The following is a 23,828-nucleotide window of genomic DNA, read 5'->3' on the forward strand; positions in this document are numbered from 1 at the left end:
GACGTTTTATGCGAAGTCTTTGCAAACGGGATGAGAATAGAGGATGTCTCAGTGATCTCCAGCTTACCATTCAAAATCTCTGCCAAGGCTCCTTTCAAAATTTCCGCGACACTCAAAGTGGCATCAGTAATCATTGCTAGTCCAACTCCATTTCCTTACTCCTCAGACAAATCTGTCCCGTGGGGTTACGACACTAATGTTTATGTCCATGGAGTTAAGCAGGGTACCTCGACTGAAGAGGCCACGAAGTTAACTGCTCCAACTGTGGATAATATTGTGGGTACCAGCAAGATCACGAGAAGTAGAAGGATCTTTTCACCAGAAATTTCTCCAAATGTTGCTACTGGTCCAGTCCAGGTCCCAGTTCCTAATCAAGATATCGACGCTCGAGGCAAAAAGCCACAAGTTGAGCCAGTTCAAATACCGGTGGAGGTCACTGTTAAAGATCCATCGAAGCAAGAAATGGAGGAAATATTGAAAATCATTTGCAAGAGTGATTACAATATTGTCAAACAACTGGGCCACACTGCTTCAAAAATCTCAATGTTGTCTCTGTTAAAGTATTCAGAAGCTCATGCCAAAGCTCTGATGAAGTTCCTGAAAGCTGCGCATGTGCCTCAAGAGATTTCAGTCGATCAATTTGAAAATTGTGTTGCCAATCTAACAGTGACCAATGGCCTCGGTTTCTCTGATGTTGATCTAACCCCTACTGGAAAGAATCACAATAAAGCCCTACATATCTCCATTGAATGTAATGGCACCACTCTATCTCATGTGCTGGTAGATAACGGTTCTTCTTTGAACGTGTTACCAAAAACAGTACTGGAAAAGCTTGACTTCGAAGGAGTTGTGTTACAACCAAGCGATGTTGTGGTAAGAGCCTTCGATGGGTCAACAAGAACAGTGTACGGAAAGGTGAATCTCCCAATCAGAGTGGGCTCTCAGATCTTTGATTCTACCTTTTACGTAATGGAAATTCACCCAGCATATTCCTGTTTACTAGGACGCCCTTAGATACATGGGGCAAATGCTGTAACTTCTACCCTGCATCAGAAGTTGAAATATCCAGTAAAAGGAAAGATTGTCACAGTTTATGGCGAAGAGGAATATGTGGTTAGTCACCTGAGCAATTCCAAATATGTCGAGTTGGATGACGAATTCATCGAAACTCCCTGCCAATCTTTTGAGGTGGTCTCTCCAGATGTCTCTACTACCAAGCATATTTCTGCTACTCCAACTACAACCATGGCTTCTCTCAAAGATGCCAAAGCTGTGATCGAAAAAGGTGATTGCACAGTATGGGGACATCTCCTCGATATACCTTACAAGTCCGACAAGCTAGGCCTAGGCTATGATAGTGGAAATCAAAAGAATGATCAAAGTCCTTGTTCTGGAGGATTAATGTCACATTTCATCAGCCAAGGAGTAAACGCCATTGAAGACGATGGAGTGTTCTTGAACCATATCATTCAGCCATATCCAGATGAAATTCCACCCATTTCCATGGGAATGTGGGATACTTTGGGAGAACCAAGCAGCGGGTATAATTATCAATATACCGCACCTCAGAATTCTTTTATTGCTATGGAAGATATTACCCCAACTGGATGGGGTGATCAATTTGAAAATGACAAAATTCTCACAAGTCCCAGCACTTAGCAATATCAAAATCCACCTAAAGAAGTTTGGGATACGCTATGAGAGCCAAGTGGCAAATATGACTTTATGGTGAAATATTCCGCTCCTCCGAGCTCACAAATCGCCATGGAAGACATTGTCCCAACTGGATGGGATGAACATTATGATGACAATTTTACTCCTGAAAACAGCAGGGAAACACCAAATAACGAGGGTTACTTTCTGTCACAGTACACTACTCAGCAGACTGCACAAGTCTCCCTCAAAGACATCATCCCGACTGGATGGGACGGCCTTATCGAGTATCTCGCTCAGCCAACAGAGGTACCTCAACCTGGATCCTCATATCCAACAGATCATCCTACTTATCTTGAAAGATCACCGGCTCATTTCCCCACTAATGAAATCAATGTTGTGGAAGATGAAGAAGACAACTGCAACTGGAACAGCTGGATATTCCCTGCTCACAACAATGGATTGAACAACTGGAAAACTGAGGATGTGATCTCCTTCGATCAGGAGTAAATTCAATTTCCTGTTTTCTTTGTGTATATTGTGCAAAGATAAAAATGGTTCCTGTACTATCAAACCATGAGCTTGAAAGCCGTGTGCCTTGCCCGAAGCACACTGGTCCTTTTATAAGGGTTTATCATATCATGAGCATGTGCATTCAATAAAATCATGGGACGTTTGCATATTCAAATTTTGTGATCCTTTTTCTTTCTTTTCTTTTCAAATAGCTATGTTTTCTTACACACACTCACATAAATAAAATGCAGATTCACATTCACGTTGGATCCAGTCGATAACGATTTTGCTATTGCCCATCATGACTTTGAAAATCCGATCTACCAAACTGAGGACGAAAGTGAGGAAGATTGTGAAGTACCAAGAGAACTTGTAAGGCTGCTAGAACAAGAAGAGAAGGCTATACAGCCTCATGAGGAACCAATTGAGGTTATCAACTTGGGCAGCAACGAAGAAAAGAAAGAAGTCAAAATAGGGGCTGATTTAGAACACAGTGTCAAGCAAAGACTGATTCAAATGTTGCAAGACTACGTCGAGATATTCGCCTGGTCCTATGAAGATATGCCAGGCCTTGACACAGACATTGTGGTTCATCGCCTGCCAATCAAAGAAGGTAGCACTCCAGTCAAGCAGAAACTACGAAGGAGTAGGCCTGATATGTCAAAAAAGATCAAAGACGAGGTTGAAAAGCAATTCAATGCCGGCTTCCTGAAAGTTGTAAGTTATCCTCCTTGGATAGCTAACATCGTGCTCGTACCTAAAAAAGACGGGAAAGTCAGAATGTGTGTAGACTACAGAGATCTAAACCGGGCAAGCCCCAAAGATGATTTCCCTTTACCTTATATCGATGTATTGGTTGATAATACCGCACAATGCAAGGTATTCTCCTTTATGGATGGATTCTCAGGGTACAATCAAATCAAGATGGCACCCGAAGACATGGAAAAAACAACCTTCACAACACCCTGGGGAACCTTTTGTTACAAAGTAATGCCCTTTGGTTTAAAGAACGCAGGAGCAACCTATCAACGTGCAATGGTAGCTCTATTTCATGATATGATTCATCAGGAGATAGAGGTGTATGTCGATGATATGATTGCAAAGTCCAACACCGAAGAAGAACATCTGGGTCATCTACACAAGCTGTTTGACAGACTCCAGAAATACAGGTTGCGACTGAATCCAAATAAGTGTACCTTTGGAGTAAGATCCGGCAAACTCTTAGGTTTCATCGTCAGTAGCAAAGGTATTGAGGTTGATCTGGCCAAGGTCAAAGCCATTCAAGAAATGCCTATACCCCGTACCGAGAAACAAGTCAGAGGATTCTTGGGACGTCTGAATTACATCGCCCGATTTATTGCCCACATGACCACTAGTTGTGTGCCGATCTTCAAACTGTTGAAGAAAGATCAAGTGGAAAGGTGGAATGACAAATGCCAGTTAGCCTTTGACAAAATCAAAGAGTATCTCCAAAAACCGCCAATCTTGTTACCACCTGTGGAAGAAAGACCTCTGATAATGTACCTAACTGTGTTAGAAGATTCAATGGGGTGTGTACTGGGGCAACATGACGAGTCCGGCCGAAAGGAGCATGCAATCTACTATCTTAGCAAAAAGTTTACCGATTGTGAAACAAGATACTCACTACTCGAAAAAACTTGCTGTGCCTTAGCATGGGCAGCTCGCAGACTAAGACAGTATAAGCTAAATCACACCACTTTCCTAATCTCCAAAATGGATCCTATCAAGTACGTGTTCGAAAAACCTGCTCTCTCTGGAAGAATACCAAGATGGCAAATGATCCTAACAGAATATGACATTCAATACACTTCACAAAAAGCAATCAAAGGAAGTGTGGTAGCTGGTCATCTGGCTCATCAAGCAGTGGATGATTATCAAGCATTGAACTTTGACTTCCCATACGAGGACATTATGCTAGTCAATGACTACAAACAACCAGGACCAGAAGAAGGACCCGAGCCAGGATCCCGGTGGACTATGGTTTTTGACGGAGCTTCTAACGCACTTGGCAATGGCATCGGAGCTGTGATCATTTCTCCTGCAGGAGGTTATACACCATTCACTGCCAGATTATGCTTCAACTGCACTAACAATATAGCCGAGTACGAAGCATGTATTTTGGGTCTCAAAGCTGCAATCGATCTAAGAATCAAGTTCCCGAAGGTCTACGGAGACTCGGCCTTGGTAATTTACCAAGTCAAAGAGGAATGGGACACGAAGCACCCGAATCTAATTCCTTACAAAGAATATGTGCTGAGTCTGATTCCTTATTTCGAAGAAATCACTTTTGAACACATCCCACACGAGGAAAATCAACTAGCTGATGCCTTGGCTACCATGTCATCCATGTTCAAAGTCAGGTGGGACAATGATGCGCCGACGATCACCATTTACAGACAAGATGAACCATCCTACTGCAATGAGATCAATGCCGAAGGAACGGGAGAAAAACCATGGTTCCATGAAGTAAAAAGATATCTCGAAACTCAGGAGTACCCTGAAGGGGCATCCATCAACGACAGAAAGTTTCTAAGGAGGTTTGCCGCCAAATTCTTTCTAAGTAATGGAACCCTATACAAACGCAACCATGACTCGACTTTACTTCGTTGTGTAAACAAGAAGGAAGCAGAACAGATTATGGAAGACATACACGATGGTGCCTTTGGTACTCATTCAAGTGGACATACAATGGCTAAAAAGATCCTCAGAGCAGGTTATTACTGGTCTACCATGGAGACGGACTGTCATCATTATTCCCGAACCTGTCACAAATGTCAGATATATGCAGACAAGGTACATGTACCTCCAGTCCCGTTAAACGTCCTGACAGCTCCTTGGCCTTTTGCAATGTGGGGTATTGATATGATTGGAGAAATCAAGCCCACTGCCTCCAACGGACATCATTTTATCCTGGTCGCCATTGACTACTTCACAAAATGGGTAGAAGCAGCTTCATTTGCTTCTGTCACCAAGAATGTTGTGGCCCGGTTTATCAAGCACAATCTCATTTGTCGGTATGGCATCCCTGAACGGATCATCACAGACAATGGCACAAATCTAAACAACAGAATGATTACTGAACTTTGCACACAGTTCAAGATCAAACATCATAATTCTTCTCCATATCGACCACAGATGAATGGCGCAGTGGAAGCTGCCAATAAAAACATCAAGAAAATCATACAAAAGATGACAGTAACCTACAAAGACTGGCATGAGATGTTACCTTTTGCTCTTCATGGTTATCGCACATCTGCGCGTACTTCAACAGGGGCAACTCCATTCTCCTTAGTCTATGGTATGGAGGCAGTTCTTCCAATTGAAATTTAGATTCCTTCCCTAAGGATTATGAAAGAAGCCGATCTAGACGAAAACGATTGGATTCAGACCCGGTTGGACCAGATAAACTTGATTGATGAGAAGAGGCTCGCAGCTATTTGTCATGGTCAATTGTACCAAAAGCGTATGATCAAAGCCTTCAACAAGAAAGTCAAACGTCAGGCATACCAAACCGGCGGCTTGGTTGTCAAACGCGTCATCTTACCACAAGGTGATCCTAGAGGCAAGTGGACTCCCACTTATGAGGGACCATTTGTAATCAAGAAAATATTCTCCGGCGGTGCCATGTTGCTTACCACCATGGATGGAGAGGATTTCCCACACCCTGTGAATGCGGACGTAGTCAAAAAATACTTCGCTTGAAAAGAAAAGCTCGCTAAGTTGAAAACCTGAAAGGGCAACTTAGGCAAAAAATGAGCGTCTCAGTGGATTGAAAACCCGAAAGGGCGGTCCAGGCAAAAATTAGAGACTAAATAATACTATCCCGGTAGGCTGAAAACCTGAAAAGGCAGCCTAGGCAAAAGTTAGGGAATAAAGCGTACAACTATGTTTTGTATAGCTGCCTATTCACCTTCAAGATTCAACACATCAAAGACACCGATCAGTCCAATTACTTTATTCCAACAAGTGAGGGATGAGATGCTCGAAGACAGATTGGCAATAGCAGAATTGAAACTTGACTGGATTGTTTTCACATAGCTATTTCACTTTATAAATATTTTTCAAAGCTTTATGACAATTTCCTACTACTAGGATTGTTGTCTCCCTGTACTAATCCGCCTATCATGGATCTTTTTCAAAAATCAGTGCAACTTAGGCTCAAAATCAACATTTTCACTTTTTTCTGTTTTGAATACGTAAACGTCCCAATGATAATTTTGAATGAACATGTGCATTTGAATATGATTGATGTTTACCAGGAAAAACAGGAACAACATTCAGGTAATGTCCCAATCATTTGGACATCATCCCGAAACCAGCATCAGAAGAAAATCCCCAAGAGAAATGCATTTCTCAGCAAATTCCTCGATAAGATTTTTCTCTCCAAACGAAGTGATCCGAGAAATCTTATCCCCCAGCAGGGCTGTTCCAGATTACTATCTCCAGAAGGCGTGGTCTCCACACCAGGACTTGGTCAAATAGTGCATCGGAGGATTATGCATCTTCCTCATTCCCACTCAAAAGATCATCAACAATCACAATACCTTCATCTCCAGATGACTGACTAGCTGGGATTTATTTTCCCAATCATACATCATACATCATATATCATACATCATACATCATACATCATACATCATACATCATACATCATACATCATACGTCATACATCATACATCATACATCATACATCATACGTCATACGCATATTCATACACAGCATATAATGTTTCATGACAAACGCATACATAACATGCATATTTCTCTTTTAGTTAGAGAATCTCATGCATTACATACATCACGCCATTGCATATCACTAACTTGATTTTTCAGGCAGACGGATGTCTTCAACAAAGATGTTCTCAATCACATACAGTGTTCCCCTTGAACTCTATTCAAATAAGCAGTCCTCTCAGATATAATCAAGCCAAGGATTCATTCTGAAGACATCTCTCCTTTCAAATCACTTATCAACTCAAAAACAAGCAACAAAGATCTAAAGCTGATACCTCAGACGGTTCCAGAACGATCTACCATCGAAGATCTAAAGCTGATACCTCAGGCGGTTCCAGAACGATCTACCATCGAAGATCTAAAGCTGATACCTCAGACGGTTCCAGAACGATCTACCATCGAAGATCTAAAGCTGATACCTCAGACGGTTCCAGAACAATCTACCATCGAAGATATAAAGCCGATACCTCAGACGGTTCCAGAACGATCTACCGTCGAAGATCTAAAGCTGATACCTCAGACGGTTCCACAACGATCAACTTTCAAAATCTAAAGCGGAAAAACTTTGGACAGTTCCGTAACGATCATCCTCCTAGACTTAAAATGGTAACCTTGAACGGTTCCGAAACGGTCGACGCAGAGGTTCTCAAATCCTTCATCAAGATTTAATCAATGGATTCATTCTGGTGAACAAACCATCAACACAATTGCCAGATGGCATCTGAAAGCCCATCTCAGGTAATGTTTCAATCTTCCAACCACATTTCTCAGACAACATTCAAAGACAAATTCCAACATCACTCCCGATGGAGGGAAGTGCAAATTTTCAGGGCATCTAAAATATTCAATCATCTTCCACCTTCAGATTTCAGACAATCTCTTCAGGTTTAAGAAGATTGAATAGGGGCAACTGTTATACACCCAAATTTGCCCGCATCTTTTTTCAAGAAAACTTCAATCTAAAAATTAAGAGTTTCATATAATCTTGGATTTTCACATCCTGATTTATGAATACTTGATTTTTAGAATTTTTTCTTATACAGTATTTTGGCTTGCTGTTGAATTTATTCTTACGCAAACGCCAGTTACTGTTTATTACTTCACACACGCTATTTATTTGATATTTATTTACAGATAAGTAGTACTGACGCAATTGGTACAGAGTTAAATCTTTTGCAGGCGCAGAGTCCGAGATTCAGACTGTACTGGTAACAAGTAAATTATTATTAATTTTTGTTTCCCACTAACTTTTGTACTATATTCCATTATTTTCAAAATCTCTTTTCAAATCTCTTTTTCAAAAATCAAATCTTAACTTTATTCTACACATCTCTCTTTTTCCCAACACTATCATACACTCTCTTTCAAATCTTACTTCCACTCAAATTTTCCTTTTGTACGGAATCACTTCATTCCCCAACGTCTCTATCCCTCTTTTCATTCTATAAATACCTCTCATTTTTTTCATAAAATCTCACATCAAATTCTAAATCATTTCTTAAATTTCTACTTCATATTCATTCTCTCTTCCTCCCCGGCAAAATGGCGAAGCGGATGGAAACGTGTTTTCTTATTCGTCGTACTGTTCATTATAGTATGTAATGTTTGTACTGTCAGTATTAAATGATGTACTATTTGTCATACTGTTGCTTAATTATTCAGATAATATTTTGTGTGTTTTCTGCCAGTCAAATATTTATTTTTCTGTGCATTAAATGATTTTCAGGGTTATTATCGGTAATTTTGCTCACGTACAGTAAATATTAATTATTTATTATGTCTGTGTTTTTTAACAAGTCATGTAAATAAACTTTCATCTTTCACATAAAACAAAAACAACAAAAAGAAAATTAACTTTGACTGTTGATTTTTCACTCTAGCTGTTACATGCCTGAATAGTCAGTTGACAGTCAAACTGCTGACAGTACAATTCTCCGTGTTTTGTACCATCAATCAAATCAAACTTTTGCATTTCAAAATTCCAAGATTTTTGTCCTAGAAGTCTTCTGAATATCACATGATTAGCAGAGACTCAGCACTGCACAAAAATCAAGTACGCTTAACTGTCTCCTACACAAACAGTCCCTGATTAGGGTTTATTGTTTTTTCAGGAGAAACAAGTTTTTGAGACCTCAAATGGATTTCATGGACCTCCATACATCTCAAAGTACCATCATACAATTCAAAGAATTCAACAAAGGCAATCAATGCTTCTTGGCTTAGTTTCTAAGCACCTCTTGGCCTATAATTGAAGCTGAATACTTCAACAACAGGACACACACGAAATTATAGCCAAGGCATAGCAAGAAAACTCACCAAAATTCTCTCAAAATTCCATAACTTTGTAATTTTCAATTTCCATATTCCAATCATTATCAATACAAACTATCACTTTCAATCATCTCCTAAGGTGGCATAGAGTAAGAATGAACTCATAATATGGTCCTATAAGAGTTATAACACGTGTATAGTACTCTTCACTTTCATACATAATTAATTTTCGTTTTCATACATTTAATCAATATCAATGTAGTCTAATCATTCTAATGAGTTCATGAGGTCCCATAAGGTAGATCTGGGCCCTAACATGTTAGCTCCCACGTGAGAATCATCCCATGCCATTAACAAGTGCTCATGCATGTTCAAACTTCAACTCCATCGAACCCATGGCTACAGCGCTCAAACAGTGAAACTAACACCATATTTGGACTCAGAGCATCCTAATTAGGGGATCTGGGTCATTTGTTACTCTTCCTAACGTTTGTTCTTGCAGGTTTGTGAAGCTACCAAAAATGGTGTTTTTTATCGTAAAAATAGAGGGGGTTTAAAACCGCCGCTATCTATGTTAAAAAATGAAGGTGACGGAGGTTGAAGACGACCACGCGTCCAAGCGTGGTTCGTCAGTCAAAGCTGACTCTTCCCTCCGCTCGCGTGGCTCCTCATCATTGGCAGGTCAACTAGTCTTCCATCCACGCGTGCACTTGTGGATCCCCGTCAGAAAGTTTGAATTCTCCTTGAATTCAGCGCATGTTCCCCACCATCATATCATGTTCCCTCACGATCTGAGCCCTTGGATCATCTCAACTTTTCATCCAACGCACCCGACAAGTGGTCCATACCATGGACTCATCAGCATCACAGACCTGATTATTTTACTTTCTATTTTTCTATTTTTATTTTAATTTCCTTGCAAAATTAATTAAAAATAGTTTTAAAAATCCAAAAAATATTTTTAAGTTTCTAAAATAATATTTTATTTTCTGATATAAAAATATTTTATTTTTCTTCATAATTTAAATATTTTGTATAATTAATTAGATAATATGCATATATTTATCTTTTAATTATTTTCAACCAATCAAAAATCATAAAAAAATTGTTCTTTATATTAAATATTGTTTATATATCATAGGCTAATTTTGTACATATTTAGAATAATTTTCTCTTTAAGTTTTAATTATTTGTGTAATTATTTATATAATTATGTGTTAATTAACATAATAAATTTCAAAAATCCCAAAAAAAATTAGTTTTGTTTTAAAATTAATTAACAAGCATTTTAAACATATTTTGAACTTAATTCTTAGGTTTGAAATTTATTTTCATCTTTTTTCCTCATTTTAATTTAATTAATCATGCATTAATTATAATTAAAATCAATCATAAAAAATACAAAAACATTTCTTTTATTTTCTTGCAATTTAAATTCCTAAATAAATGTATAGGTAGTCAAATTCATGTAAATAGCGTAGTTTACATTTCCTGCACAATCGATGTAATAGTGTAGATTTACTTTCCGCATTTTACATTTCCGCATTTTAAATTCCAGCACATATAAACTGCGTGTATGCCAAAGATAAAATTGAATCGTTAGATCACTAACTTCAAAGATAAAATATCTGAATCCAAACACAATCACACTTGCACCTCTTAGGGTAATCCCTTTCTCATTCTTTTCAAAATCAAAATCAAATTCTATTATTTCAAACGCAAAATCGAACTTTTGTTTATATCCGGTGAAAGGATAGATTTTTAAAGGAAATAGGATAAAGACCTTATAACTCAGGGTAGACCTCCTAATTTGCTTGCTCAAATCAAAACAAACAAATCTCTCATATATCATTGTTTTTCAAAATAAAACTTTCAAAAAGACAATACTTTGTATATATCCAAACAAGGATCATTACGAAGTTAACGTTCTTTTTTCAAAAACATATTTTGAAAGATAAAAACACTTTGTATACATCCGCACAAGGATCATTACAAAGTCAATTTACAAAAGTATTTGGAACCACATACGAGCATTTCAAGGCAATCAAAAAGTAATTGAAAACAAGTGAGCTAAGCAAATTAAAGAGCCCATGGATAACCATGGATACAAAGGGTGCTAACACCTTCCCTTTGTATAACCTACCCCCTTACCCAGAATTTCTTAAAGGTCTTTTTTCTGTTTCTTTTATAAACCTTTCCTTAATTGGATAAAATAAAAGGTCGGTGGCGACTCTCTGATTTTCAAAAACACAAAAGCAGAAACAAAAAAGAGTTAGTTCGCGTATCTCTCCACGAGAGGTATGGCAAAAAACCGAGCGCACGACAATACATCTCAATGAATGAGAGATCAGATGAATCAGATCGAGAGTAAGTTCGTGTCCCATAAATAAAGTGGAACACAACGCAAATCAATCGCACCGGAAGAGAATTCGTATCCCACAAATAAAGTGGAACACGAAGCAAGTCGAATCGCAATAGAAGGCTCTCTCGAAGTACCTCACACATCCTAACAACCAAATCAGTAATAACAAGGCAAACACGCACCGCCATAGCAAATAATAGCAATCAAATTCTAAAACAAAATCTAACATGATTAAAAAAAATTTTATGACATTTTCATTTAACAATAATAGAACAAGACTATGTAACAAAATATCAAATTCTAACAAGGAAAATATATTACATGTTTTTTATTATCTTTTTATCATGTTTAAAGACAACAAAATTAAAATTTTATACTACATTTTTATCATGTCAAAAAAAACAAAGAAACTAAATCTAAATAGAAGAACATGTGAGAATCAGGGGGTTCAGGTCTAAAAAAGTGGTACCGCTAGCAAAACTGGCGCAAAGTGGTACCGCCAGCAAAACTGGCGCATGGCCCAAGTTGATGAGGCCCAAGCTGATGAGGCCCAAGCTAATGAGGCCAAAGGAATTGTTATTATTCAATTTTGGCACAAATGAGAGTGGTGCATGGGCCTAATGTGGGTATGAGGTGGAATTTACGGCTAAGCCCAAAGATCGGTACAGATTTTCAGATTTAATCAATTCAAATTCCCTTAATGTTAATTACTTGTAAGATTTTGTTATTAACATGGATTTAAATTCTAATCAATTTTCAATAATGAGATTAACATCCATAAAAAAGGGTCAGGTTGATGTGCATAAGGTATATCCTTATGCACGGTGCATAAGTCTCGTACGAGTAATATTTAAATTGTTCCAAGTAACATTTTAATTAGAAACAAGTAATAATATCATAATCCATTAATAATATATGCATTATTTGTACACATCTATTAATTATAAATAATTATTAATTGTGTGTAATGAGTACACTATTCTGAGTAATATTTACACCATTCTGAGTAATATCGAATTTTAACTATTTTGAGTAATATATTCATTGTTCTGAGTAATATTTATACTATTTTGAGTAATCTGTATATTATTTTGAGTAATAAATATAATACTTTGAGTAATATCAACAATATTTGAGTATTTATGCACCGTGCATAAGGATATACCTTATGCACATCAACACATCCCCATAAAAAATGTGACAAATGAAAAGGATTAGGGTTAAACCGAAAACCTTCATCTCTCCCTTTCACGCAAAATACAGCGGCGGCCGGATCCATTCTCCAATGATACGTTTTCCGCCGTGAACCAATAAACAAAGAAAGCTCTGCTCACTCTCATCTCTTCTCCATCTCAGTTCTCAAACTCTCACTCTCACCTCTCCGATTTCATAACTCACACACTCGTTTCGATCTCATCTCTCAAAATCTCTCAGATTCACTTCTCTCGTTAGATACACATATCATTGAAGTTGTGGCGTGATGAATGATGATGATGTCATGAGCGAAGTTGCAGATGCGCTTCGCGGTGATGAGAAGCTTCTATCGGTGTTGATGATCCAATGTGATTTTGTTGAAGCGTAATGAAGGTGATGTTGTTGTGGCTCAGTGTTGTTGTTGTTGTTCGTGATGACGACGAAGATTGCTTCTGTTGCACCTATGTGAATCAATAATAAGTCAAATCTGAACGCTGACGACGTCGGTGAAATCATGAATTAATGCGATTCGGAGATGTTGATTTTGTTTCGTGCGAATCTTCGGTTGAATCAAGAAGAATCATTCTCGAAGATTGTGGTGATTCTAAAGGAGAAAGGTGCGATGAAGGTCGTAGCGTTGTTCTTGCAGGTTCTTGTTACGAGGTTGCGATTTCAGAGAAGGTGAAGATGATGAGAGGTTGAAGAATCTTCTGTGGTGAATCGGTGGTGAGATTGAAGAAGAGTGGATGAAGGTTCAATCAATAGCTTAAGAATTATGTTACCGATTTCATCTTCTTCTCATTTCTGTTATGAGAATTTTTGTTATGTATTTCTTTTTTTCTGAAAATTCTGTTACATGTTTTGTTGAAGATTGAAGGAGAGGATTCTAGATGATTTTTGTTGTGGAAGAAGAATGAAGATTGAAGAGTGCAAAGAAGGTGGAAAAGTTTGTTACGTGTTTTTGGTTATCGTGATTGAGATTGAAGAGAGAGAAGATTTGGTTCAAGAGTTTGTTACATTCTTTTGGTGAGTTTCAATTCTGTTCCATCTTTTTTCTGAGAATGTCCCTCCTCTGCTTTTCTGAATGGTGAAGGTCCATTACTGTTTCCCTTTGATTGTGAAGCTTCGGTTTTTTCCTCATTATGCAAGGTCCGGTTTTCCTCTTATGCAGAATTGGTTTATTTGTGGTTCTGTTATTGGTGCAGGTACTAACTAAGTCCTCACGGAGTCAAGTGTTGCGGATTACTGTTATGATGAAACTGGTTTTCGTTCTCTAGTTTGCAGAGCTGATCGGGTTTTTGTGAAGCTGCTGTTTGGTCTATGTTTATGTGGTCTCCTGTGTATGAACCACTTCTTTTGGCTCTGATAGCAGTAGAAGTTCTGGAAATTCCCTGATCTTTACAAGTAGCAATATTAAAAAAATTGAATATTAAAAATAAAAAGTAATCTACTATCAAGCCTTTACTAAGACATTGCCCAAACACCTCAAATTACCCTTCACTTAAATTTTATTTACACTGCCAATTGGATAAAAACGTAATCAACTAAATATGTAATGGAAAGTAGCTACTTTTATCACCCAAATCAACAAGTGCTTGATTCTAATTGGTCCAACCTTTTCATTCTATTTCCCTCCAACAAAACCAAACGAGTTCTCCTACTTCTTCAAACATTGTCAACATTTCTCTCTCATTACCCTTTCCTTCTCTTCACAACTCCTTAGTTGAAGAACAAACCCGGGTAAGACATTGCTTCAAATGTAGTTTGAATTCATCACAATGATGTTTTCTAACCTTTTTTCTTTGGGTTACCATAAAGACACAAACTTTCGTGTTTTTGTGGAAGACTGAGTTTGTTGTTTACATTTTTTGTGGCTTTTCAATCTTTTCTAGTTTGTTTGCTTCGACGTGTAGCGATTCTCTAGCTTCTTTTCATATCACTTGCTATTTTTCCAGATTTGTCACGAAGTTTTCTTTGTTTCTTCGTAGCTTGGAATGTAGTTTGGATTCATAACAATGACGTTTTCTAACCTTTTTTATTTGGGTTACCATAAAGACGCAAACTTTCGTGTTTTTGTGGAAGACTGAGTTTGTTGTTTACATTTTTTTTGGCTTTTCATTCTTTTCTGGTTTGTTTGCTTCGACGTGTAGCGATTCTCCAGCTTCTTTTCATATCACTTGCTAAGACATGCTTTTCTGGTTTGTTTCTTCATGCTTTTACCTGTAAGACATGCTTTATGTAAGCTGCAGAGCAACAAATATTTCTTCTGCTAACCATACTTTTTATGTCCCTCTTTTATATTTTTAGCACGCATCTTAGAAAAACCTGTATGGATACTTTGAACCCAATGAGATGGGAGATTTATATCTTTTTTCATACCTTTCATTATTAGCTATTGTTAGATAGTATGTATTGTGGTATAACATATTTATCATTCTTTTCATGCCTTTTGTACTGTTTGTACACTATCACTGAATACTCATTTTCTGTTTGAAACCTGCCTATATCAGTTTGACATTTGTTCTTCCACCAATTTGAGGCATCGTTCGGTTCCATCTGCATTCCCCCGTTGTTCAAACCGTATCTATTCACTAAAGCTTCGTACCATAGACCTTTCCTCTCCGATTTGTTTTTCCACACCCGCTTACCTAGTAAAGTTATGTTGAACAACCATAGGTCTCTAATTCCCAAACCCCATTCTTCGACCGTCCTGCACATATTCTCCCACTTCACCCAATTGATTTTTCTCTTTTCCTCACATCCCCCCAAAGAAATTGTTTAAACAAAGATTCAAGTTTAGAAATGATACCTGCCGGCGCCTTGAAGAATGAAAGGAAGAAAACCGGGATCGCAAATAAGACTGATTTTAAAATCACAATCCGACCACCTATAGATAACTGGCTGCTCTTCCATTGGCTTAACCGGGATTTCAGCGCCTTTACCATTGGATTCCAAGTATCTAATCTGTTTGGATTCGCCCAAATTGGAAGGCCGAGAAATTTCAAGGGTAAAGAATCAACTTTAAATTTCAAAATGCTTGCTGTCTCGTCGATCCAAAACTGGGGAACATTTAATCCTACAATCGAACTCTTATGAAATTTTACTTTTAATCCGGACATAGCTTGGAAGAGGAGTAAAACTGCTTTAATACTATTCTCGCAAATGATCATGGTATCATCTGCATATTGCAAATGCGTAAACCGATACTCGCCTCTCTCAAATTTGAATCCCTTCAATTTCTCCGAATCCACCGCTTTCTTCATCAACATATTAAATCCTTCAGTTACAATTAACAAAATAAATGGAGATAGGGGATCCCCTTGACGTAGGCCACGATCCATCTTAAATTCTTTTGTCGGGCTTCCGTTTAGTAACACTAAAACTGAAGTCGATCTTAAGCATTCTGAAATCCAGTTCCTCCATTTCTCGTGGAACCCCATTTTTTCCATCACAAAAGAAAGGAAACTTCAATCCACTAAATCGTACACTTTCTCGAAATCCACTTTAAAGAGAATAACTTCCTTTTGCTTTCGCCTGGCCTCATCAACTATTTCATTAGCAATCAGTACCCCATCTAAGATTTGTCTACCTCTAATGAATGCAGATTGTGTCCCATAGATGATACTGCATAATACCTTTTTCAATCTGTTGGCCAATATCTTTGATATTACTTTGTATATGCATCCTATCAAAGATATCGGTCTATAATCTGTGATTTTTGTCGGATTGCTCTTCTTTGGAATGAGAGCCTAGAATGAACAATTTGCTCCTTTTACCATACGACCGTGAGTGTGGAATTCTGACACTACCCTCATAAAATCGCCTTTTAAAATCTCCCAAAATTCTTTGATGAATTCAAAGTTGATTCCATCCGGACCTGGGCATTTTGAACTTTCACATTCCCAAATAGCTCTTCGAACTTCTTCTTCTGAAAATTCTCGAATCATGCCATCCCTTTCCAGAACTTCCAGTTTTTTGAACTTTATGTTGAAGGGAATAGGTCTTCTACTTCTTCTTTTATCTCTTCTACTTCCTTCAATATTCTTCCATTTGCCTCTAACGACGTGATTTCGTTGACTTTCCTTCTCTTATTTATGCAGCCATGGAAGTATTTAGAGTTTGCGTCTCCTTCTCTCAACCATTTTGTAGATGTTTTGATTGGCTGCATTTTGTGGTAAAACATTCATGTGTATTCTGTTGTCTTGACTAAGGTCATGACATGTGGTGTGTAGTGTTAAAGGTTATGCAGGTTCTGGTTGTGTAAGCTAATACATGCTGTGAGTTGGATGTCATGCTCGACGTCATGACATCAGTGTTTGACAGCAGTAGCTGCTACATTTTCTATTCTATTTCTATTATGTTTCCTTATTTATCTTAGTCTTTATTTTGGGAAACTAAAGATTGTGCTGATTGTACATCAGTAAAAGAACAAATCATGGGCTGTCTTTTTGGCACCCTGATATGTGAGAAGTAGGGAATTAAAGTGAAGAATACTGTTTGCTGTGATTTATGCAGAACAGGTACAACATCAAGATGTTCTATGGAACGTCGCGACATGCTCTGTGACATCAGTATTTGACAGCAGTTACTGTTATATTTAGCTGTCACGCGCCTGCTGAGCTAGAATATAAAGATTCAGTAAGTACTCAAAAGATGCAGAATATTCTATGGAATATTATGCAATCCTATGTGGCGCAGGTTTAAAGGTCAAGAGAATCAAGATTAGAATATTCGAGAATTATGCAGTTTCTAATTATGAAGATAAATTAGGAAACTTATGATTGAAGACCTTGTTTTTAGCAGAAAGTTTTCTGTGATTTGTAACAGCAAATAATGTTGTGATTGTAAGCCCAAGTCCAGTTGGGAATAGGTTATAAATAGGAAACTTTGTAACCTAGTTTTGTAAGCTAGCCGAGTATTGACAAGATGTAGTTTTTAGGGTTAGCCGTGTAAGTGAACCACCCAGGTTGTGGGATGGTCACTGATTTGTGCCTCGAAGCCTGTAGGTAAGAGGTTTATTATATTCACTCAGAAGCTGTGAAGCAATGAGCGAAGATTGTGTTCTTGGAACTACTCCATTATGTATATTTAAATTGTTGGTGATTAAGCCGTCGATGCAGTGGCTGAGTTGTTGACTGCTAGACATCATTGCTATGATTGGGAATGGAATGGAGATATTCCATATCTAGGGAGAACCTAGGTAGAAGGGTCATTGGGTAGTGATTAAGTGAGGAGTTGTAAACTGGGAGTTTAGCTCTGAATTGATACTGCTAATAGTGGACTTCATCCCTGGCTTGGTATGCCCCCAGAGTAGGTTGGTTAGACCGAACTGGGTGAACAATTCTGTGTGTTCGTTACTGTTTGTATGTTGTTCTTTATTTTCTGCACTGGTTTATTAATCTGGTATAAGATGTCGTAACATCCAATATGACATCAGGGAATACTTCCAAAGCTTATTCTTTTACAGAACCACCTCAGATCAAAATCTGGTTGTGATAACTGAGTTATCATTATGCATAAATGGTTCCAGTATTATTATGATAGTTTAGCATACAGGTGTTGAACCAAAATTAAAGATCATCCTATCCTACCATTGCTGCATTTATAACAGACCAGATGTCACGGCATCGTATATGACATCTGGGTTCTGTCATACCAGAATTTCAATTGGTATCAGAGCAGGCATCCTATTCTGTTTCAGGATGAGATCGAGGGATGATACTTTCTGGTGCAATGGTAAAGGAGAAGAAGAGCACTTGATTAAGATGTAAAGTCTGACCGGTTTGATCTCTGTGTTAAAGAAGTGATTAGGAGACGACTGGTTTTTACTAGAGGTTGTATGACATGGAAGTTTCAGCAGATTTAAAGAAAACACATGGTTTATTTTTCATCTCAGAAGAAGATTTTTCTGCAAATCTGGTATTGAAGATCAAGTTGTCCAGGATTCGTATTCTTTTTAAAGGAAGAAGGTGAAGCTATAGGTGTTAATATCAAATTCTTCATGCGGGAGTGAGGATCTTGATAAATTATCTTTTAAACTTATATGTGGTGACCTAATTAAGAGAATCTTCATGATTATGGCGTCCAATATAATCCTGATATATCTGAAGATGAACCTTGTGAAAATTTTCTCTAAACTGAAGAATCCTCATCAAGAGAGAAGCTGAAGGTGAAATGTCACCGTTAATGTCATGACATCGTAAGACACTTCACCAATTTATTATATATGATCAGTCAAGACTTGTCAGGTTGAAGGTGCTATGAAGTATCACTGGAGCTAAGTTCTATGAAGCTGGGGATGATGAAAGATTAGGGTATTAATCTTATTCTGGTCTATAAAATGCTTGAGCTTATTTCTCATGATCTTTGAGTTCTTCAAGAAGGATTAAAAGGAGATCCGTGTGTAATGAAAGAAGCCGACGTAGCTGAAAAATCTGCTGAACAAGGAGGGTTCATATGATTGTTTGAATGGTTCCTAGAAGTTGGAGGATGGACCATTCATGACAGGGTAAGAATGAAACCTACCAGTTGTTGTATTCCAAGGGAGTAGCTATGTTAGTAGGTTATTGTTGTTTGGATATTGATTTACTTTCAAACCCAACCTAGTGCACCTGGATTGATATGTTTGTGCAAAGGTTATTGTGTTAGGCCTGAGGTTTGTTGAGGTTAAATTTTAGTTGTTTTCCGCTGCACGGTATTTTTGTTAACCATGGTTTATATAAGTATAGTCCCCTCAACTGGTGTATGAAGTATGTATAGGTATAACTCATGGATTTAATTGCCTCCGGTAGGGATGTTGTATAATGAGACTTTTATGTTCAATGCATGGTTAAGCGGTGTGGAGTTTCCATGATTGTTTGTTTGAGGGGGAGATTTGGTTAACCTCCCCACGTCTGATTCAGCCTTGTGTTTAGTTGGCTATTGAACGGTGTCACATGGGTTCTGGTTGTTGTGTGACACATTTGTAAGGAAAGATTCATCTCTCTCTTTTCTAAGGGTGAATCTAACTGGGAAAGGATTTAAGATCAATTGTTATTTGTGCAAAGTACAAGTATTTAATTGATTATCCTTGAAAGTTCAAGATAACTGATGTTCTTAAAGAGGTTGGAACATCTCTTCTTCAAGACCATGTACAGGAGGGATAGTGCATTTGTTCTAAGATCTATCTCTTTGGTGGCAGCAGAAGCATATGATCTCTGAAAAAGGTTTCCTGGCAAGAAACATGCTCAGCTTTGGAGTGCACAAGAAGAAGACATCATAATCTTGATGGTGGTTACTTGGATCAGTTTATTTCTGATCTAGGTAAGGAAGTGCATTGGCTAATGCACACTATGAAGTCAAGAACAAGTGGCAGTATTCTTGACATCATGGAAACAGCTTTGCTCGAGGAAGTGGCATCCTGGGTACAGCTAGAGGATTAGTCTCTAACTAGTCCTTCTGATGACTCATGCATCAGAGTGTCTGATGTCGTTGGAAAAGAAGCAGGGATTCATCAAAGTGTGAGCTTGGATGACATAATTGCATAACTGCGGGATGGAGGTTGCTTACTCAAACTTGGTTTCACAACCAGGTCTGTAAGAGCATTGAACTCTGGTTCTGTAAAGGGAGGAAGTCCTTTCAAGTGGCAGAAGAAGGAACTGATGGCATACTGGTATGCAGCTACCAGTTGAAAAACAGATGTTCTGGTGCTAAACTTATGTAGTGTGAGTACATTTGTTTGGAACCTACTCCTGATCTGGAAGAGGAGACATCTGCTTTTTGTGTTGATTGGTCAGAATACAATCAACTGAACCTTCCATCCCAAATGTCAGTTTAGTTCAGGCATAAGCTTATGGGAGTTGGAAGTAGAGCTCAGTGCAAGTGAAAGGATTCATTCAGGTTTTCTTTTCAAGACCTCTATGAAAATTCAAGATGAGCTTATATCTGGTATGTTCTTTTGATCAAAGGAACCAGATGTGTGAATTGTTTTCTTAACCATACAACAGTTAGTGGTGAAAACTGAATACTGTGTATCGTGCATAGTGAAATCTGAGGTATTTTCAGGAGTTATGTCATAAGTGAATTTGTTCCAGAAACCTTGTTGAGGGAATCTCCTCATGGGGTACAGATTGTGGCATCCATTATCTCAAAGTCAGAAGAGAAGTCTGAAGAAAAGCTTATTGAGATATGGCATATATTATCCCTTAATCATGACTGATGTGTAGCTGAGTTGATGGTGTTGGTCGTGCTTTATTTGTCTTTCCCCATGTGTCATACAGGAGATGTTGAATGAGAAATCCAAAGAGTCTAAATGAATGATGTCATAACAGATGTTGTAACATCATTGTCAATGCTTTCATGTATGAAGAAGAGATCATTTAGAAGGACCTGGTGTGAGCAGCAAATTCTATCTGAGTGACTAATAGGTGCTTTGACGGGAGACTTAGTACTTATTGGATGTACAGCCTGAATACAGATTCATATACTCTGTCGGGAGCTAAGTATGTGTATGAAGTGTCCATGGTCCGATTTGAACTATGCATCAATTATAGTTTTGTGTTATCTTCAATTAAGCATTAAGAAAGGCAATGATTGGCTGGTGAGTTGATTCAAGAAGAAGAAACATATAGGAGATGGTGAGTGTCTTGATGGGAGCTGGATATTTACATCAACTATGTGGAAGAAGAAGAAGATGTATGTGATGCTTTGTTTTGTATGTTACATCACAACACTTGAAGACACCGGTAAAGATTAGGTTCAGACCTATCAGTTGAAGACATGTTCAAGAGCTATTTAGAAGTTTCTTCTACTTCAAGGTACATGAAGTGGCAGTCTGGATCTTGTGTAGCAAGCAAACTAAGGATTCCAAATTTGGAAAGTGTGGCAGTTCCAAATGAAGAATGCTTCAGGTTAAGGACAATTATTCAAAACATCCTTATGTTGTAATTCTCAGGGGGAGTATGAAGTATGACAAGACATCAATCAGTGTAGGTGATGGTAACATGTTCTGGCAATTCGTGTTTACTTTCATGATGAAGACTTTAGTAGTGAGTATGACTATGAAGACAGAAGTTTGGTGAGATGATCAACATAGCTGTAGATAAAAAGGATTCTTCTAATTCTAATTCGAGAGTATGTTAATCATTATGAGAAACATCACATTAAGGAGGATTTCAAATTATCTTGGCAGACCATGATCAGAGTGCAACTCGGTAGGGTTATGATCAACAAGTGGAAGAAGTGGCAGTTCTTTATGTTGAGTCTGTGGCAACCTTTCTATGGAAGCATCAAGTGTCAAAAGGTTATTTGTTAATTATTTCAGGTGGAGATAAGGTGGTAGACTTGAATCTGCTGAAGAAAGAGAAGTGGAGTTAGTTGAATGTACTGAGCTGTTCAACTGTATCTTAATGTTATACAAGATGTTATAACATCTAAATTCTGATGTGAGTATATTTTGTAAAGGAGTTACTTTGTAATAGTGAAGTGTGTCAGCTAGTTAGTTGGGCAGAGGGTGCGCTCTTGAAGATATGAAGATGCGTCTTATATTTTCCATTCATCATTACAAGTTTTCCTGTATGAAGCACAAATTATCTCAGATAGGGGGAGTGTCTTCTTAGTTCAAGATATAATTCTAGAAAACTATCTTGGTCTGTTATACTCTATCATCATAAGGAAGGTGGTCCAAGTCAGCAGGAGCTTTTTCAACTTAGTTAGAGGAAGTTTCTTATGAAAAGGTTTATTTAACAAGATGTATCATTACAGTCAGCTTTTCTGGGAATGGTTGAATCTAATCATGTGCGTCTGGTATCCACAAATCTTGAACTCGTCTAGTGGCTGCATGTCAACAAGTGTTGGAAGGCTCTTCACAGTTGCAATATACAGTCTCAAGGTGGTCATGTCATGAAGAGTAACTTTTAAGGGGGAGATGTCCGTTGCTTTGGCAACATTTATGGCCAAACAGGGGGAGAAGAGAGTGTCACCCCAGATCATATTGAACAAGTTGGTTCTGTTCATGTTATGTGATAGTGTAGCTTGTGGAACTTGTTCAGCACGACTGATGTTTTGATGTGCTTTGCATAACTGGTAGTTTGCTAGTTGTTTTTCTACGATGTTTCTCTAATGTGGTGACAGAATGTTTTAGCCAAAAATTTGCCAAAGGGGGAGATTGTAGATGTTTTGATTGGCTGCATTTTGTGGTAAAACATTCATGTGTATTCTGTTGTCTTGACTAAGGTCATGACATGTGGTGTGTAGTGTTAAAGGTTATGCAGGTTCTGGTTGTGTAAGCTAATACATGCTGTGAGTTGGATGTCATGCTCGACGTCATGACATCAGTGTTTGACAGCAGTAGCTGCTACATTTTCTATTCTATTTCTATTATGTTTCCTTATTTATCTCAGTCTTTTTTTTGGGAAACTAAAGATTGTGCTGATTGTACATCAGTAATAGAACAAATCATGGGCTGTCTTTTTGGCACCCTGATATGTGAGAAGTAGAGAATTAAAGTGAAGAATACTGTTTGCTGTGATTTATGCAGAACAGGTACAACATCAAGATGTTCTATGGAACGTCACGACATGCTCTGTGACATCAGTATTTGACAGCAGTTACTGTTATATTTAGCTGTCACGCGCCTGCTGAGCTAGAATATAAAGATTCAGTAAGTACTCAAAAGATGCAGAATATTCTATGGAATATTATGCAATCCTATGTGGCGCAGGTTTAAAGGTCAAGAGAATCAAGATTAGAATATTCGAGAATAATGCAGTTTCTAATTATGAAGATAAATTAGGAAACTTATGATTGAAGACCTTGTTTTTAGCAGAAAGTTTTCTGTGATTTGTAACAGCAAATAATGTTGTGATTGTAAGCCCAAGTCCAGTTGGGAATAGGTTATAAATAGGAAACTTTGTAACCTAGTTTTGTAAGCTAGCCGAGTATTGACAAGATGTAGTTTTTAGGGTTAGCCGTGTAAGTGAACCACCCAGGTTGTGGGATGGTCACTGATTTGTGCCTCGAAGCCTGTAGGTAAGAGGTTTATTATATTCACTCAGAAGCTGTGAAGCAATGAGTGAAGATTGTGTTCTTGGAACTACTCCA

At 37.9% G+C, this 23,828-nt stretch overlaps 1 protein-coding gene across 1 annotated transcript; it reads right to left on the reverse strand.

Annotated features, from left to right (window-relative positions):
• Positions 1-15,137: 15,137 nt before the first annotated feature.
• LOC131595434 (uncharacterized) lies at positions 15,138-16,189 on the reverse strand. The gene is made up of 2 exons (XM_058867782.1): positions 15,559-16,189; positions 15,138-15,397 (listed from the first exon to the last, which is right to left on the reverse strand). The coding sequence occupies exons 1-2, from the start codon at positions 16,187-16,189 to the stop codon at positions 15,138-15,140; spliced, it is 891 nt and encodes a 296-aa protein (XP_058723765.1).
• Positions 16,190-23,828: the final 7,639 nt, after the last annotated feature.

The sequence above is a fragment of the Vicia villosa genome, linkage group LG1 (assembly GCF_029867415.1).
Source record: "Vicia villosa cultivar HV-30 ecotype Madison, WI linkage group LG1, Vvil1.0, whole genome shotgun sequence".
NCBI lineage: Eukaryota > Viridiplantae > Streptophyta > Magnoliopsida > Fabales > Fabaceae > Vicia > Vicia villosa.